A 14,416-nucleotide genomic window follows, 5' to 3' on the forward strand; every position below is an offset into this window, starting at 1 on the left:
TGCATAATTAGCTGAATTGCTGATGGATTTACAAAGAGTTTGGTTTATCAAAAACTATGATAACGTGGCTATGAATCAGGCTGGATGTTAAAAAAATATACTGTATATGTATTTTTTTAATAGTGCAGAAAATTTACTACATCAACATAGGAGATTGAGGGGGCATTCCTGGGTCACTTCCTGTTGATCTTGGGACATTTACGGGTCGCTTCCTGTTGATTGTGGGACATTTACGGGTTGCTTCCTGTTGTTTTTGGGAAATTTTTGGGTCACTTCCTGTTGATTTTGGGGCATTTCTGGGTCACTTCCTGTTGATTTGGGGGTTTCTGGGTCACTTCCTGTCGATTTGGGGGTTTCTGGGTCACTTCCTGTTGATTTTAGGACATTTACAGGTCACTTCCAGTTGATTCTGAGGCATTTCTGGGTAACTTGCTGTTGATTCTGAGGCATTTCTGGGTAACTTCCTGTTGATTTTGAGGTTCGTGGGTCACTTCATGTTGATCTTGGGACAATTACGGGTCGCTTCCTGTTGATTTTGGGACATTTACGGGTCACTTCCTGTTGATCTAGGGACAATTACGGGTGGCTTCCTGTTATTTTGGGACATTTACGGGTCACTTCCTGTTGATTTGGGGGCATTTCTGGGTCACTTCCTGTTGATCTTGGGGTTTCTGGGTCACTTCCTGTCAATTTGGGATTTCTGGGTCACTTCCTGTTGATTTTAGGACATTTACAGGTCACTTTCTGTTGATTCTGAGGCATTTCTGGGTAACGTCCTGTTGATTTTGGGGCCTTTACGAGTCACTTCCTGATGATTTTGAGGCATTTTTGGGTGACTTCCTGTTGATTTTGGGGGTTTCTGGGTCACTTCCTGTTCATCTTGGGGCATTTACAGGTCACTTTCTGTTGATTTTGAGACATTTCTGGGTTACTTCCTCTTGATTGTGGGGTTTCTGGGTCACTTTTTTTGGTCTTGGGGCATTTCTGGGTCACTTCCTGTCGATTTGGAGGCAGAAAATGTACATCCCATCATTGTATTTAAAGGGGAAGTTCAGAATTTTTGACGTAAGGCTTAATCTTCAAGTTAGAGGGGGTTTAAATAGTCGGTGGAGTTGAATTCAACAAATTCCGTGCAGTTTGTTCGTTATTTGTTAGTTTCAGGGCTCCGGAGTGGCTAAGCTAGCACGAATGGATGGTGCCTGCTTACCATACCAATAAAAAAAACAACATATGCATGCATGAGAATCATCGATGACCCATGCTATCAATGGTGTTGACTATGTTTTCAGGTTAAAGTTATCAAAACTTACAATTGCATGTCAATAATTGTAGTATGAGAAGGAACATTTGCAATCCAGCAGAATTAGCTGAGGAGTGAAAACGCATGTCCCCATAGGTTCACAGTGCGCACAAGACATCTAGCCTTATATATGATATCTATGAGGAAGAATCTATTCAAGTTTTTAATACATATAAAAGAACGCAAAACGCAATCAGGAGTAAGCAAACACTTGATGTGATCAGATAGCCAAGACAAATCTTTTTCTCTGAATGGCTGCCTGCCATTGATGTCAATAGACCTCTCGGGTTTTGAGACATGATCATCCCGCACATTTTGGTCAGAACACTGAGTCACCATGGCAACGAGAGCGTTGCAACCGCAGACAGGAAGTGTTCTTATCAGGACCGTACAGTGATGTTAAACAGGAAATGGGCCACATACTTTCCACACATGTGCAGCCGTCAGCTCTCTTCGGATCGTTAGCTCGCTACCCATCATGCACGGCGCCTCCCCAGATGTCAAGTCCTCCGCATCTGGAACGTGTCAGACCTCGCCTTGAACTAGACCTAGTGACTACCAGAAGAAAAACAAGAAGATGAGTTTCTGGAGCAGAAGAAAGAAGTGGTCATGGGCGCCGCTTTTGTGTCTGGTCTGGCTGCTGTGTACTGTCCTCGGCGTGTCATCGTACCCCAATGTCACTGAGGAATGTTCTGGCATGTCTATGCGTGAGTTGACGCTTCCATCATTTGCTTCTTTCCCACAAAGTCAAACACGACTCAACTTGCTTGCTGAAAAATTCCTTTGCTTGAAATATAAGATCCATGTTAGCCAGAAAGAAGCTATGTGGTTGGTACAAAGACTGAAACACATTCAGGTTTTTGTAGGTCTAGGCAAGAATGTGCTCAGACTTCATGACCTCGATATGCATTCTGGCTTTGCAGTTCTAATCATTGACAGGGACACACATTCTGGTCTCTGGTTGTCCCAAGACCATGATATGCTTTGGTCTTTGTAGGGCTAAAACAGGAAGCATTTTAATTTTGGAACTCATCAGGTCTAGCCGTGGTCTCATTGCTGGTCTCGACGAATATACGTGTTCTAGCTTTGCGGGAGCCATTAGTGACGCCAGGTAAGAGAGACATTTGAGAGTCCAGACCTAGACATGTACATACTTTAGTTCGTAGTCGGCATTAAGAAAGGGCAAGACATTTGGGAGTCGAGAGCGTGACAAAACATAATTTTCAGGAATTGAGACTGATGCCAGACCGAGACATTAATGAGTGCAGGCCAAGACAAATTTGAGCCTTATAGGAGTTGAGACGGTCACAAGATCGAGACTTTTGAGAGTTGACACCGGGACAAGATCAAGACATTTGGAAATCCCGATCAAGACAAATTTGTGCGAGACAAGATCAAAACTTGAGACAGAGACAAGATTGAGACTTATGAGAGTTGACACCAAGGCAAGATCAAGACGTTTGGGAGTCAAGATCAAGACAAATTTGTGCCTTTTGGGACTCGAGACTGAGACTAGACACAGAGACGACATCAAGACTTTTGGGACTCGAGACTGAGACTACACACCGAGACAACAAAGACTTTTGGGGGGCGAGACCAAGTCAAAACTGAGAATTTTCAGGAATTGAGACTGATACCAGAACAAGACATTTGTGAGACTAAGACCAAATCAAGCCTTTTGGGACTCAAGACCGAGAAATAACTGAGAACTTTGGGAGTCGAGACAGATACCAGACCGAGACATAAATGAGTCGAGACAAAGATAAATTTGAGACTTTTGGGACTCAAGACAGAGAAGATAGAGACTTTTGAGAGTTGATACCGAGACAAGATCAAGACATTTGGGAGACGAGATCAGGTCAAAAATGAGAATTTTCAGAATTGAGACTGATATCAGATTGAGACATCAATGAGTCCAGACCAAGACAAATTTGAACCTTTTGGGACTTGAGACCTTGACAAGCTCAAGACTTTTAGGAGTCGAGACCTAGACAAAATCGGACCTTTTGAGAGTTGACACCAAGACAAGATCAAAACATTTGAGAGTCAAGATCAAGACAAATTTGTTCCTTTTGGGACTCGACACCGAGACAAGATCGAGACTTTTAGAACTAGAGACCGAGACAAAATCGAGCATTTTGAGAGTTGACTCCAAAACAAAATCAAGACATTTGGGAGTCAAGACCAAGACAAATTTGTGCCTTTTGCAACTCGAGACTGAGACAAGAGTGAGTCTTTTGAGAGTTGACATCGAGACAAGATCAATACTTTTGGAAGTCAAGACCAAAAAAATCTGTGTGAGACAAGGTAGAGACTTTTGAGAGTTGACATCAAGACAAGATCAAGAAAAAATTGTGCGAGACAAGATCAAGACTTGTGAGTGTTCACACCGAGACAAAATCAAGACTTTTACGAGTCCAGACTGAGGCAAAACTGAGAATTTCGAGAGTTAAGACTGATACCAGACCGAGACATTAATGAGTCCAGACCAAGAAAATTTTGAGCCTTTTGGGACTTGAGATCAACACTTTTGAGTGTTGACACCAAGACAAGATCAAGACTTCTAGGATTCGAGACCGAGAGAAGATCAAGACTTGAGAGTTGAGACCAAGACGTTTGGAGTCCAGACCAAGACAAATTTGAGCCTATTAAGACTTGAGACCGAGACAAGATCAAGACACTTGGAAGTCCAGATCAACACAAATTATAGCGAGACAAGATCAAGACTTTTGGGACTTGAGACCGACACAAGATCAAGACTTTTGAGAGTTGACACCGAGAAAAGATCTATACTTCTAGGAGTCGAGACCGAGAGAAGATTGAGACTTTTAAGAGTTGGCAAAGAGACAAGATCAAGACTTTTAGAAGTCGAGACTGAGTCCAAACCAAGAATTTTGGTAGCCGAGACTGGTACCAAACCGACTCATTTTTTAAATCAAGACCAAATCGTGCCTTTTGGGACTTGAGACCAAGATTAGATCAAGACATTTGGGAGTCCAGACCAAGACAAATTTGAGCCTTTTAGGACTTGAGACCGAGACAATATTGAGACTTATGAGAGTTGGCACAGAGACAAGATTAAGACTTTTAGGAGTCAAAACTGAGAATTTTGGTAGTTGAGGCTGGCACCAGAGACATTTTTGAAACCAAAACCAAATCGTGCTTTTTGGGACTAGAGACCAAGACAAGGTCGAGACTTTTTGGGAGTGAAGACCGAGATGAAACTAAGAAATTTCAGCGATTGAAACTGATACCAGACCAAGACATTAATGAGTCCAGTCCAAGACAAATTTAAGCCTTTCAGGAGTCAAGACCGAGACAAGATCGAGACTTTTGAGAGTTGACACCGAGACAACTTCAAGACTTCTAGGAATCGTTCTAGGAATCGTGACTGAGAGAAGATCAAGACTTTTGAGAACTGGCAACAAGACAAGATCGAGACTTTTAGGAGATGAGATCGAGTAAAAACTGAGAATTTTCTGAGTCAAAACTGGTACCAAACCAAGACATTTGCGAGACGAAGACCAAATTGTGCCTTTGCGGACTCGAGACTGCGATAAAACTGAGAAATTTAAGGAATTGAGACAGATACCAGATCGAGACATTAATGAGTCCAGACCATAACAAATTTGAGCTTTTCACGTTTTCAGTCCGAGATAAGATCAAGACTTTTGACAGTTGACAATTGAGACAAGACCAAGACATTTGGGAGTCCAGACCAAGAGAAATTTGAGCTTTTTGGGACTCGAGACAGAGACAAGATCAAAACTTTTGAGGGTTAAGACTGAGACAAGATCGAGACTTTTGGGAGTCGAGACCAAGTCATAACTGAGAATTTTGGGAGTCGAAACTGATACCAGATCGAGACATTGATGATAAAATTTTAGCGTTTTGCTACTCGAGATAGAGACAAAACTGAGACTTCTGGCACTCCAAACTGATACCAGACCGAGACATTAATGAGTCCAGATCAAGACAAATTTGAGCCTTTTGGGACTCTAGACCGAGACAACATCGAGACTTTTGAGGGTTGACACAGAGACAAGATGGAGAATTTTGGGAGTTCAGACTGAGTCGAAACTGAGAATTTTGGGAGTTGAGACTTGTACCAAACCGAGACATTTTTGAGACCAAGACCAACTTGTGCCATTTGGGACTAGAGACCGAGACAAGATCGAGACTTTTGGGAGTTAAGACTGAGATTAAACTTAAAAATTTCAGGGATTGAGACCGATACCAGACCGAGACATTAATGAGTCCAGATCAAGACAAATTTGAGCCTTTTGGGACTCGAGACCGAGACAACATCGAGACTTTTGAGGGTTGACACAGAGACAAGATGGAGACTTTTGGGAGTTCAGACTGAGTCGAAACTGAGAATTTTGGGAGTTGAGACTTGTACCAAACCAAGACATTTTTGAGACCAAGACCAACTTGTGCCATTTGGGACTAGAGACCGAGACAAGATCGAGACTTTTGGGAGTTAAGACTGAGATTAAACTTAAAAATTTCAGGGATTGAGACCGATACCAGACCGAGACATTAATGAGTCCAGACCAAGACAAATTTTAACCTTTCAGGAGTCAAGACCGAGACTTTTGAGAGTTGACACCGTGACGAGATCAAGACTTCTAGGAATCGAGACCAAGAAAAGCTCGAGACTTTTGGGAGTTGAGACCATGTCAAAACTGAGAATTTTGGGAGTCGAGACTGATACCAGACCGAGACATTGATGAGTCCAGACCAAGACAAATCTGAGACTTTTGCTACTTTAGACCGAGGCAAAACGGAGAATTTTGGCAGTCCAGACTGAAAACTTCTGGGACTGTCCTTCAGTCACTTTGAATTGCTCGACACATCACTGCACGGTGGATTGCGGTAGCGTCTTATTTGCAGTGCTCACGTGGCTCCACCTATGGAAGACAAATGCTTTGAGCAATCTCCCTGCAACCGTCCGTCTTTGGAGCCTAATCCCATTTATCTCGTCTTCTGCGTGGCAGGTCTCCGGGCCTTCCGGCTGCAGGTCCGCTGCAACGTGAGCGTTCTGAGCGAGAAGCAAGCGGAGGAGATCCAAGCCCCGGCTAGCGTGTTGTACCTACCGACGCTGTATCTCCTGGCCCTGGCGACGGGTCTCCCGGCCAACCTTCTGGCCCTTTGGGTCTTGGTCTTCAAAAGCAAGCGTCTGCCATCCACCGTCTTGCTCATCAACCTGACAGCGCTGGACTCCTTGCTACTGCTGGTGCTGCCCTTCCGCATCGTGTACCACTTCCGAGGGAACCACTGGGAGCTAGGCGAGGCCTTCTGCCGGACGGTCACCGCCGTCTTCTACGGCAACACGTACGGTTCGGTGCTCTGCCTGGCGCTTGTGGCCGCGGACCGCTACGTAGCTTTGGCGCACCCGTTTGGGGCCAAGACCTTGCGCGGCCGGAGGACTTCTCTGCGGATGACGGCGCTGGTGTGGGTGGCGACTCTGGCGGCCATGTTGCCGCTGCTGTCATCGCAGCAGACGTATACTCTGGAGCGTCCCCGGATCACAACGTGCCACGATGCTCTGCCCCAGCGGGAGCAGGACCGCTTCTTCCTGCCTTACTTCGCCACCCTGTTCACATTGGGCTTCCTCCTGCCCTCGGTGGTTTTCGTCTTCTGCCACTGCGGCGTCCTACGAGCCCTGCTGCCTGAGGGCGAGCGTTACGCTCGCGCCGTCCGGGTCACGCTGCTGGTGCTGCTGGTATTTGTGGTCTGCGCACTGCCCAGTAACATCCTCCTGCTCCTCACCTATGCCGGCGACGGGGACGGCTTGGGCCAGGACGTCTACGTGCCGTACACGCTAAGCTTGGCCGTCAGCTCCTTCAGCAGCAGCGTCGACCCCTTTATCTACTACTACGTGTCGGCCGACTTCAGGGACAAGGCCAAGGCCGTGCTGTGCTGCCGCGGCGATGCTCCCGCGCCGGCCCGTACACCCGGCAAAGCATCCAGCTCTTCGTACTCTTCCGGGAACAGGACAAAAGTCACCTTGATGTCTGTCTCCACGCGCAACTGACATCACTTGTCAGCAGTTCCAAACAGGACATTGAAGGAAAACGATATTTTTGCTAACATGCTAATTGGAGTCAGGCCTACTTCTTTTGATAGATATTAAAACCATAGTGTAACCAACAATAAAATACATCTAAAATATGAGTGCATGAGAAAGAATGTTTGTGCTGGATGCAGGAAATGAACGACTAAGGTTTAAAAAACAGGACATAGTTGACGATCCGCGTCACACCCTCGCCATATGATAATGGAAGGACAGATAGTTCAGTTCTAAGCCGACGTCGTGTGCCCAGCCTGCCCACTCAAGGCTGGCGCCAATAGAAGATGATCAGCGTCGCCCTGGAAAATCATGGTGGAAAATAATTATTTTGTCAATACTAAAAGTTCTCAACACTTTGTTATGTACCCTTTGTTGGCAATAACGAAGGCCAAACGTTTTCTGTAACTCTTCACAAGCCTTTCACACACTGTTGCTAGTATTTTGGACCCTTCCTCCATGCAGATCTCCTCTAGAGCAGTGATGTCTTGGGGCTGTCGTTGGGCAACACGGACTTTCAGCTCCCTCCACAGATTTGGAGACTGGCTAGGCCACTCCAGGACCTTGAAATGCTTCTTACGAAGCCACTCCTTTGTTGCCCTAGCTGTGTGTTTGGGATCATTGTCATGCTGAAAGACCCAGCCACGTCTCGTCTTCAATGCCCTTGCTGATGGAAGGAGATTTTCACTTAAAATCTCTCGATGCATGACCCCATTCATTCTTTCCTTTACACAGATGAGTTGTCCTGGTCCCTTTGCAGAAAAACAGCCCCAAAGCATGATGTTTCCACTCCTACACTTCACAGTGGGTATGGTGTTCTTCGGATGCAATTCAGTATTCTTTCTCCTCCAAACACGAGAACCTGTGTTTCTACCAAAAAGTTCTATTTTGGTTTCATCTCACCATATTACATTCTCCGAGTCCTCTTCTGAATCACCCAAATGCTCGCTAGCGAACCGCAGATGGGCCTGGATGTGTACTTTCATCAGCAGGGGGACACGTCTGGCAGTGCAGGATTTGAGTCCCTGGCGGTGCATTGTGTTACTGATAGTAGCCTTTGTTACTGTGGTCCCAGCTCTCTGTAGGTCATTCACTAGGTCCCCCCGTGTGGTTCTGGGATTTTTGCTCACCGTTCTTGTTATCATTTTGACGCCACGGGGTGAGATCTTGCATGGAGACCAGATCGAGAGTGGTCTTGTATGTCTTCCATTTTCTAATAATTGCTCCCACAGTTGATTTCTTTACACCAAGCGTTTTACCTATTGCAGATTCAGTCTTCCCAGCCTGGTGCAGGTCTACAATTTTGTCTCTGGTGTCCTTCGACAGCTCTTTGGTCTTGGCCACAGTGGAGTTTGGAGTGTGACTGACTGAAATTGTGGACAGGTGTCTTTTATACCAATAATGAGTTAAAACAGGTGCCATTAGTACAGGTAACGAGTAAAACCTCGTTAGAACTCGTTAGAGGAAGTTAGACCTCTTTGACAGCCAGAAATCTTGCTTTTTTGTAGGTGACCAAATACTTATTTTCCACTCTAATTTGGAAATAAATTCTTTAAAAATCAAACAATGTGATTTTCTGTTTTTTTTTCACATTCTGTCTCTCATGGTTGAGGTTACCCATGTCGAATTACAGGCCTCTCTAATCTTTTCAAGTAGGAAAACTTGCACATTGGTGGTTGACTAAATACTTATTTGCCCCACTGTAGGTGGCATTTTTTTGGGGGTGAAATTTTGGCCTAGAACTGGGTTAGGTGCGACAAATTAGCTACGTAGGCTAACTATATAGAGAAGTTACGCTCCAAATAATCTGAAAAAAAAAAATAGATACATGTAGTCCCTGGGTTACGAATGAGTTCTGTTCGTATGCTGACGACTTACGCCGAATTTCCACATGCAGTGGTATGAAAAAGTATCTGAACCTTTTGGAATTTCTCACATTTCTGCATCAAATCACCATCAAATGTTAGCTGATCTTTGTCAAAATCACACAGATGAGAAAACAGTGTCTGCTTTAACTAAAACCACCCAAACCTTTATAAGTTTTCATATTTTTATGAGGATAGCATGCAAACAATGACAGCAGGGGGGAAAAATAAGTAAGTGAACCCTGTGCCTGAGGAGACTTAAAGAGCAATTGAAACCAATTTTTACCAAACAATTTAAGTCAGGTGTGTGCCAAGGCCAGCCTAGGCCATTTGGGGACCCTAAGCAAAATAATGCCAATATTTTTGGCCAACCATTTCGTCACAGTGTACTGTGAAACCCATACATGCAATCCAACGCATATGTCCATATTTTGTATATAAATCATTTTGTTGCACTGCATACTTCAAACGTCTCACCCCAAATGACATGTAATGACAAGAAAATGGATGTTTGCATGGATAAACGGCAATGAGCACCACATTATTAACGATGCTCTATTAACAACGTATAAAATGAGGTTTCCAGATTTAGGGCCACCTAGTGGTCAGGGGCCCTAAGCAGTTGCATAGTCTGTGTATAGGTTGGGCCGACCTTGGTGTGTGCCCAATTGCTGATGAGTTGTTTAAAGCTGCCCTGCCCACTATAAAACACACACCTGGTAAGAATTGTCTTGACAAGAAGCATTGTCTGATGTGCATCATGGCTCAGTCAAAAGAGCTGTCTGAAGATTGTTGATTTGTAGAAAGCTGGGAAAGGATACAAAACCATCTCTTAAAGTCTGGATGTTCATCAAACGACAGTCAGAGAAGCTGTCTACAAATGGAGTGTTTGGCACTGTTGTTTCTCTCCCAAGGAGTGGCCGTCCACCAAAGATGACGCTGAAACTTCAGCGCAGAATACTCAGAGAGGTAAAAATGAACCCTAGAGTGTCTGCTAAAGAATTACAGAAATCACTGGCACAGTCCAATATCTATATGCACACATCAACTATATGTAAAACTATGGCCAAGAATGATCTTCACGGGAGGACTCTATGGCGGAAGCCACTGCTGTCTAAAAAAAAACATTGTTGCTCAATTAATGTTCGCAAAAAGGCACTTGGACGCTCTACAGAAGTTTTGGCAAAAAAAATTGTGGACTGATGAAACCAAAGTTGAATTGTTTGGGAGTAACACACATCAAGTGTGGAGGAAAAATGGAAGAGCTCACCAACATTAACACCTCATCCCCACCGTGAAGCATGGTGGAGGGAACTTCATGATTTGGGGCTGTTTTGCTGCCTCAGAGACTGAACAACTTGCAATCATTAATGGAAGAATGAATTAAAAAAAAATATCAGGATGTTTTGCAGGAAAACCTGAGGCAGTGTGTCAGACAGTTGAAGCTATAAAGAGGATGGATATTTCAACAAGACAATGATCCAAAACACAGAAGTAAATCAACTTCAGAAGAACAAATTGCACAATCTGGAGTGGCCAAGTCAAAGTCCAGACTTGAACCCCATTGAGATGCTTTGGCATGACCTAAAGACAGCGATTCATGCCGAATCCCAGGAATGTGACTGAACTACAGCAGTTTTGTAGAGAAGAATGGGCCAAGATTGGTCCTCATTGATGACCCAGACTGATCTGCAGCTACAGGAAGCGTCTGGTTGACGTTATGGTGCCAAAGGGGCGTACAAAATATTAAATGTGATGGTTCACTTACTTATTTTTCCCCCTTTTGTCATCGTTTGCAAGGTGGTTTTAGTTAAAGCAGACACAGTTTTTTCATCTGTGTGATTTTCACAAAAATCAGATCACATTTGGTGATCATTTTATGCAGAAGTGTGAGAAATTCCAAAAAGTTCAGAAACTTTTTCATACCGCTGTAAGTCGGAATGAACCCGTTAAGTACCCCAAATAACCATCCAAAAAGTCCAGAAGTATTGTAGTTTGTATAATGATGGATGATACACTGCCCTCTGGTGGCAGCGTTGGGGCTGGATGGACTGTGGCCTTGTATGATTGAGAAGCTGACCATAGACTTCATAATCATTATACAAAATACAGTACTTTTGGACTTATTGGATAGTTATTTTGGGGTACTTAAAGGTTTAATTGCGATTTACGCGGAAATTCGGGTTGCGTCGCCAGCGTAAGAACGGACTACCTGTACTATATATATAGAAACAACCAAAATAGTGAAACAAACATCATAAAAACTTTCACCAAAAAAAGTCATTTTATGTGCAAATGACAACAGCTGCAAAGAGGAAATGAGCATCTGTCTCCTGCTGGCAGCCATTAATTGATGATTTATTCCTCCATGTATCATCGCTCTGCGCGCCGCACGCTTTTCACCTCTGAACCTCCACGCCTCCCCCACTTCCTACTTTGTTTATTGTTGAGTTATTTGTTATTTATCGCGTGGCCCGCCGGTAAACATAAATCACGCCGCTCGTATAAATGTCAGCGCGGACGGGCTAGCTCATAAAGTTCTAATTTCATCCTCGTCGGCGCCTCTTAAATCATCATTTCCCGCATCCTGTCAGAGGTACGGTCGTCACCGTGCTATAATATTTAACTCGATACTCGAAAACGCACTCTGTAACATTTTCTATACTAAATCAATTGAAAAAAACCTACATTAAAGCAACACTATGTATTTTCAGTTTTGGTAGATTTTAGCGACGCCGGTGGACAAAAGCGGTAGTGTTATTTTTTGAGTAACTTCTCACCATTGCTGGTCATTAAACTTCCTCAAATTGCCCCTAAATGGAGAGACAGCGAGGACCAAAAGTGGTATTTGTCATGTGGCAAAATGCATTTTGCCACGTGGCATTTTTTTTTGCCATGTGGCAAAATGGATTTTGCCATGAGGCATTTTTTTTTTTTTGCCATGTGCTATGTTTTTGGCCATGTGCAATAATTGATTTTGCCATGTGGATTTTTTTTTGCCAAGTGGCATTTTTTTGGCCATGTGGTAAAATTGATTTTGCCATGTGGCAAAATGGATTTTGCCATGTGGATTTTTTTTTTTGCCATGTGGCATGTTTTTGGCAATGTGGTAAAATGGATTTTGCCATGTGGCATTTTTTTTTGCCATGTGGTAAAATTTATTTTTCCATGTGGATTTTTTGTTGCCATGTGGCATTTTTTTTTGGCCATGTGGTAAAATTGATTTTGCCATGTGGCATTTTTTTGGCCATGAGGCAAAATGGATTTTGCCATGTGGCATGTTTTTGGTAATATGGCAAAATTGATTTTGCCACATGGCATTTTTTTTTGCCATGTGGCATCTTTTTGGCTATGTGGCAAAAATGATTTTGCCATGTGGCATATTGTTGCCATGAGGCATGTTTTTTGGCCATGTGGTAAAATGATTTTGCCATGTGGCAAAATGGTTTTTGCCTTATGGCATTTTTTTTGCCATGTGGCATTTTTTTGGGGTATATGGCATTTTTTGCAGGCCATGCACGTCCATGCCATTGTTGGCTATGCAAGTCCATATTTTCCAATCATTTTACATGGCAGAAAAACATGTGTGGCTGTGATTTTTGGCCATACACTTACCATTACAGCGCATTGACATTCAACGGACACCCAAGTCAGGCTATGCCATTGACGGCTATGCACGTCCAAATTTTCCATTCATTTTAAATGGCAGAAAAATGTGTGGCTGTGATTTTTGGCCATGAATGGAAAATTTGGAGGAGCATGGCCGTCAATGGCATGGATGTGCATGTCCTACAAAACTGCCATATACCCCAAGAAAATTCCATATACCCCCCCAACAAATGCCACATTGCAAAATCCATTTTGCCACATGGCAAAAAAAAAATTGCCACATGGCAAAATCCATTTTGCCACATGGCAAATACCACTTTTGGTTCTTGGCCCTGCTGCATTTCAGGGTGACTTCCTGTTAATATCGGCTCACTTTCTATTGATTTTGGGGGCATTTCAGGGTCCCTTCCCATTGATCACTTCCTGTCGATTTTGGAGTATTTCAGGGTGGATTTCAGTGAATGGGAAATTTTGGCCGTTAAAAATGAATGGGAACGTTTTTGGCACATTTTGGCAGAACCATACGTTCTTTGCAAAAACTTTATACCACTTTTTTGACCCTTCCTGAAAATTTTGAAGTACGAATTATGTGATTTGGATCAAAATTGTAGGACTAGATACATTTATAAATTTGACACCCCGCCACCCAAAAAACAACAACACATTTTTGAGCGATTGCTCATCTTTTGAGTGTCAAACAAAAGTTTCATTGCGTCTCTGGAGAATTCCGGTCGTTTTGGTGTTAGAAATGTGGAGTAATGATTAAGTCCAAAATGCAAATAAAGTGTCTAAAAAGTATTCTGATTCCACTCGTTCAGATATGACTTTCCTCCCCTATTCAAGTTGAATTTGAGGAAAATAAAAACGACAAGTTCATCCAGGAAAAATCCGCAGTTCTTCGAATGGCATTGCTATATTTACAGTAGCCACTTGATGGCAGCAAAGTACCAGTTTTAGGATTCAAGCGAGGAGCGCTTACTGCATGTCACCAGAAGCAAAAAAAAAAAGAAAAGAAAAAAAAAAGAAAATGAGGATGAGGAGCATCCATAATGTATGTACTTGCTGCGAGGAAGATGGCTAATGATGACACATGCTGAGCTGAGAAAAAAAATAATAAAAAAATCACAAGTGACACGAACATCTTCATGTCCATCATGACATGTGACATAAGTCGTAATCCACTTAAAAAAACAACAACTGTGATGGAAGGTTTTCTGAAAATTGAATAGGCCGAAATATATATCATAAGTTTAGATCAGGGGAGTCAAAGTCATTTTGGCAAGTATATCTTAGGTAGGTTTATTTTTGGCCGCTTTGTTGGCCCCTCCCAGTCAAAATGGATTGGCCTTTGAGCGCCATGAATGGCACAGAGCCTTACCATCCAGTCCTAGCAGTTTAACGTCTATTGTTGTCAGTGGAAGCCAAAGAGTTCATTTGGGTCGCTCCCTTGCCATTTCGGGCTAGTTACAGGTCACTTCCTGTATATTGTGGGGTAGTTGTTGGGACACTGCTCTGTTATAGAGAGAGTTGGTACGCTCCGTCATTTTGTTTAATGATAGAGGATACACT

At 43.3% G+C, this 14,416-nt stretch overlaps 1 protein-coding gene across 1 annotated transcript; it reads left to right on the forward strand.

The window, feature by feature from the left end:
* The first annotated feature begins 847 nt into the window (after positions 1-847).
* Positions 848-11,047, forward strand: si:ch211-132p1.2 (proteinase-activated receptor 4). Its single transcript, XM_057850727.1, has 2 exons — positions 848-2,007; positions 6,301-11,047. The coding sequence occupies exons 1-2, from the start codon at positions 1,878-1,880 to the stop codon at positions 7,338-7,340; spliced, it is 1,170 nt and encodes a 389-aa protein (XP_057706710.1). The 5' UTR covers positions 848-1,877; the 3' UTR covers positions 7,341-11,047.
* Positions 11,048-14,416: the final 3,369 nt, after the last annotated feature.

The sequence above is a fragment of the Corythoichthys intestinalis genome, chromosome 11, assembly GCF_030265065.1.
Source record: "Corythoichthys intestinalis isolate RoL2023-P3 chromosome 11, ASM3026506v1, whole genome shotgun sequence".
Lineage (NCBI taxonomy): Eukaryota > Metazoa > Chordata > Actinopteri > Syngnathiformes > Syngnathidae > Corythoichthys > Corythoichthys intestinalis.

Coding starts and splice junctions, on each gene's coding strand:
- si:ch211-132p1.2 (XM_057850727.1), top strand. CDS start 1,878: ATGAGTTTCTGGAGCAGAAGAAAGAAGTGGTCATGGGCGCCGCTTTTG. Junction 2,008..6,300: donor ATGTTCTGGCATGTCTATGC/GTGAGTTGACGC, acceptor TCTGCGTGGCAG/GTCTCCGGGCCTTCCGGCTG.